Source organism: Myotis davidii, unplaced genomic scaffold (genome assembly GCF_000327345.1).
Source record: "Myotis davidii unplaced genomic scaffold, ASM32734v1 scaffold989, whole genome shotgun sequence".
In the NCBI taxonomy this organism is placed as follows: domain Eukaryota; kingdom Metazoa; phylum Chordata; class Mammalia; order Chiroptera; family Vespertilionidae; genus Myotis; species Myotis davidii.
The window spans coordinates 355,523-360,313 of record NW_006299599.1 but is presented as its reverse complement, the minus strand read 5'-3'; the positions used below and the strand labels follow the sequence as shown (position 1 = coordinate 360,313).

General features: G+C 47.3%; 1 protein-coding gene across 1 annotated transcript in view; it reads left to right on the top strand.

The window, feature by feature from the left end:
• Positions 1-4,791, top strand: part of LOC102762874 (sulfotransferase 1C4-like) — a 7,779-nt gene that overhangs the window by 463 nt on the left and 2,525 nt on the right. The window contains 4 exon segments of the mRNA XM_015571520.1: positions 949-1,081; positions 1,570-1,667; positions 1,937-2,147; positions 2,391-2,485. Coding sequence (XP_015427006.1) covers positions 949-1,081; positions 1,570-1,667; positions 1,937-2,147; positions 2,391-2,485 — 537 coding nt within the window.

The following is a 4,791-nucleotide window of genomic DNA, read 5'->3' as shown; positions in this document are numbered from 1 at the left end:
GGGGAGCTGGGGTTCTGCACTGCTGACCCTCAGATCTGCAGGTCAGGAGCGGAGAGCTGTTCTTCCCAAGTGTCCCAATTACGCCCCAATTAATTAACGATCTGTCTAGATTTAGTGGGACGTATACAGGTGACCAGGGGTCAGCAATAACGGCCTGTCGCCTGGTACTTCAAACCTAGACAGTTGAGCTGAACCGGAACACATGAACACACAGACAGAATTAGTATGCAATCACACAGGGTTTATTTACCTATTTCTAGTGGGTCCTAGGCTCCAGCAAAGGCCCCCCGGCGGTGCACATCGGAAGACGGACGACGAAGACAGACAGACAGGCGGCCGTAGTCGGGTCAGGCTCACACAGCAGGGCAGTCAGTCAGGGGCTGGTCTCACAGAGTGACATGGAGTCTGCCTCTCATCAGGCAGGAGACGTCCACTGAAGAAAATCTGGTCTTATATAGCCGGTGGTAAACAACTTGTGTCTTATCAGTGTGGGCCAGACAGTGTGCCTTGTGCTAGGAGCAGGGTGTTTACACTTTAAGGGCTCAGGGCGTTCACATCAAGATAGTGGGGCGTTCACCACATTTTGGAAGTTACAGAGTATTGGGGTCTTCACACAGCAAACATTTCACACATTAATTATTTCCACACATTAGAGGGGTTTCCTTATGACCATAAGAGTATTATAACACTAAGGAGCAATGCAGCTCAGTCAACAGGACAACAGCCCAGTGAATAGCTGTGGCAGGAAACAATGAACTGCACATAAGTCTACTTCACATTGGAGCCTTTTCATAAAAATCATACTATGGTAAAACAAGGTATAAAGAATGACGTTTTCTTAATTCCATCACAAACCTGGCTTCACAGTGCACACAGATGTCTAACAAGCACTTGGCCATCTTTAAGGATACAGTATCCTAACGGTCTACTCATCTCTACCTCCCTGCGGAACAAGGGACCACGTGGACTCAGGAGATAGTGGACTTAATACAAAATGAAGGTGATGTTGACCAAACTCAACGAGCACCTACTCACGTGCGTTTTCCTTTCATCGAATGGATAATCCCGTCCATAGGATCGGGTGAGTGTGGAATAACTTCACTTGATTATACTCCTAAATGCAGACTCGGAATGCTGACTATCAGATAGCCTCCCAAAACTCTAGACACTCATAAGTCTGTCAATATTCTTGTGACTTTGTCTTTTTAAAAAACTGTATCTGGCCCATGCTGTTCTCCAGCCATCTCTTCTAATGGAGTCACTGTTCATACGGAAGGAAGTTAAATGTTGATCCTCTAATTAGACATTAATTGTACTCCACAAGGAGGAGCCTCAGTGATTTCCTGGTCCACAGGTTGGGATTTGGGTTCTTATTCATTTGGTTTGCTGTTTCTTATGGTTAGACATTGTTCAAGCCAGAACATTAATTCGTCGGTTGGACACATCCCCGCGGGTCAGACCACAGAGCTGCCTGACATTGTCCAGTTGTCCCTCAGGGGGTGACAGTGAAAGCAGCATGTTGTGAAGCACAGCGAACACTAGTGGGAAATGACAAGAATCATTTTACAGGCTTGGAACAAGCTAACGCGATGCCCTCACCACGGACCCTGAAAACACACCTTCCCTTCCAACTGCTGCCTCCGTCTTTCCAGGAGAAAAACTGTCAGGTAAAGAGCAACAGGAGCTCTGAGTGATACTCTGGTCTTCAGTCTGCTTCCTCAGAAAGCTCTTCACTTATTAAAGGAAAACCCTTCACCTCTTCCCAACAACCGCGTGCCCGAGGCTCTGAGCCTTTCATCTCCCAACACCCACATCTGGGATCCGCATCCGAAAGACCCCCGGACGGACGGACGGACGGAAGGACGGATGGAGCTTGTGGGCGATAACCAGCATGCAGCGGCCTCACGGGCTGTTTCTCTCCCCTCTCTCCCCCCAGATAATCTATGTGGCGAGAAACCCCAAGGACAACCTGGTGTCTTACTACCATTTCCACAGGATGAATAAAGCGCTTCTGGCCCCGATAATCTATGTGGCGAGAAACCCCAAGGACAACCTGGTGTCTTACTACCATTTCCACAGGATGAATAAAGCGCTTCCGGACCCCGGGACCTGGGAAGAGTATTTTGAGAGCTTTCTGACTGGGAAAGGTATGAACATTCAGCTCTGAACCCCTTTCTAAGCCTCCAACACCATCAAAAAGGTCATTTTCTGAGGACCCATGGGACCTGCCTTCTTGGATGTGAGGGGATCACCACCTGACACTGGGAGCTCTCTCCTCCGCAGAGTGTCAGCTGGTGAGCGGGACTCACCCTGTCCCTGTCCCATTCCCCTAGCCCCTGGCCCATTCCCTTGTCCCCACACCCTGGCCCCATCCCCGCCCTGTCTTGCAGTGTGCTGGGGCTCATGGCATGACCACGTGAAAGGATGGTGGGAAGCCAGAGACCAACACCGCATCCTCTACCTCTTCTAAGAGGACCTGAAGATGGTGAGGGCAGCACGTTCCTATCTGACCATGAAACATTACATCATAGTGTAGCGGCCGCATCAGGGCCTCGCAGAGTGAACAGGGAGCAGAGAACAGCTCCATTTCACTGGTGACGGCTGTCCCCATGCTCAATGCACTTGGCTGTCCTGGCTCCCGCATCGCGTCTCCCACAGCCCCTGGCTGCTGGTCCCTCGCCTTGCCTTCCAGCACATCTATTTTAAATTCTGCTTAGGAGGGAAACGTTTTTATAACACATTTTATTCATTGAGGAACATCAATTTTAAGAAACAGTTTAAGAAATGATGGTATAATGGGAAAATACTAATGATTTAGAGTCAGAATTATTGAATTCAAATTCTAGCTTTATTGCCAGATATAAATTATCGAGAGTGAAAAAACACAGAATTGTTTTCTATGTTATTAATTGAGATAATTGAGGTGTAATATAGTGTTAGTTTCAGGTATACAACAGGATGACTTGATATCTGTGCACCTTGCAAAATGAGCACCACAATAAGTCTACTTAACATCTGCACCAAATATAGTTATAATTATTTCTTATAGTTCAGCACCTTTCAGGTATGCAATGCAGTATCATTAACCACAGTCGCCTGCTACACATACACCCCAGGACTGACTGAGCGGACAGCTGGGCATCTGTACCTCTGACCCCTCACCCACTACACGCAGCCTCGCCCTGCTCCCTGCAACCCCAGTCTATTCCCCATATCTATGAATTCTTTTGTTTTGTCTTAAATTGCACTCTATGGTTTTTTTAAAAAAAATAACTTATTACATTTGTAGTATTCTAATACACAGGTAGTCTAACCTCAGAGTCCCTAAACCCTTTTACATGTTCTGTGGTCATATTCTGGAATATTCCCTGAATGTAGTCACACAAAGCTCAGTTTTCCGCACTCTTGCTGATTCTTAGTCTGTAGGCCAATTAAATTAAGCACTTTTTGTCGTTAATCTTCACCCAAGTGTATGTTTTTTTCCATTGGCTTTCTGAGAGGGTGGGAGGGAGGGGGAGAGAGAGAAACATCGATGTGAGAGGACATGTGAATTCATTTTTTTTTATTGATTTTTCTTTGTTAAATGGCATTTAAATATATAAAATAAATATCAAAAATATAAGTCTTTGTTTTACTATGGTTGCAAATATCAAAAAATTTTTATATGTGACACAGCACCAGAGTTAAGTTAGGGTTTTTCAAAGCGCTGACATGCTGAGCTCAAAAGGTTCACCTTCACTGCTGTAGGCCAATTAAATTAAGCACTTTTTGTTGTCGTTAATCCTCACCCAAGTGTATGTTTTTTTCCATTGGCTTTCTGAGAGGTGAGAGGGATGGGGAGAGAGAGAAACATCTATGTGAGAGACACATGGATTGCTGTTTCCCCCAGCTGGACTGGGGCCGGGGATCCAGCCTGCAACTGAGGTACATGCCCCTGAGCAGAATCAAACCTGTGACCCTTCAGATCACAGGCAAGGGCTCTAACCACTGAGCATCTGGCCTTGGCACATTAAACATCCAACCTTTTAAAGGTGAAGCTCATCATAAAGCAGAAGATACCGTCGTGGGGTAAACTCTTCCACTTGCCCTCTTCCCACTCCTTCTAGAAACAGGTACGTCCCACAGCCACATCTCCCAGGGCTCTGCGTCCCTCTGATGAGAGAACACTGGCTCCCTAGGCACTGAGACACCTACACACTGGTCAGACGGACTGAGCCTGGAGTCGTCAGCCGTGGGCACCTCTCAGTCACCTCCGGAGTGTAACAGGTCCTCTCCATCCTCTGCCACACGGCACTGTCTGGGCGCATTTCTGTCCAAGTCAGAGCCAGCGGCAGCCTCCCCGGTCAGGCCTCCATCGCCTGCCCCGTGCCTCTGCTGTGCCTTCATTCTCATCACCAGGCTACACACTCTCCCTGATGCACATGTGGCCAACCAAGACCCTCCAGGAACGGCCCGAGCAGGACATTTGGAAATAAGTTTAGGGCAGCATTCCCACACACTGCATCACACTCAGCGGTGCTTCCATCTCAGAGCAGGAAAAACTTAATAATTATGGTTACTGATGCACATGTGGCCAACCAAGACCCTCCAGGAACGGCCCGAGCAGGACATTTGGAAATAAGTTTAGGGCAGCAGTCCCCACACACTGCATCACACTCAGCGGTGCTTCCATCTCAGAGCAGGAAAAACTTAATAATTATGGTTAATTTTTTAAAATAAATCTTTATTCTTCAGATTATTACAGACGTCCCTCTTTTTTCCCCCCCCATAGCTCCCCTCCATCTGGTCACC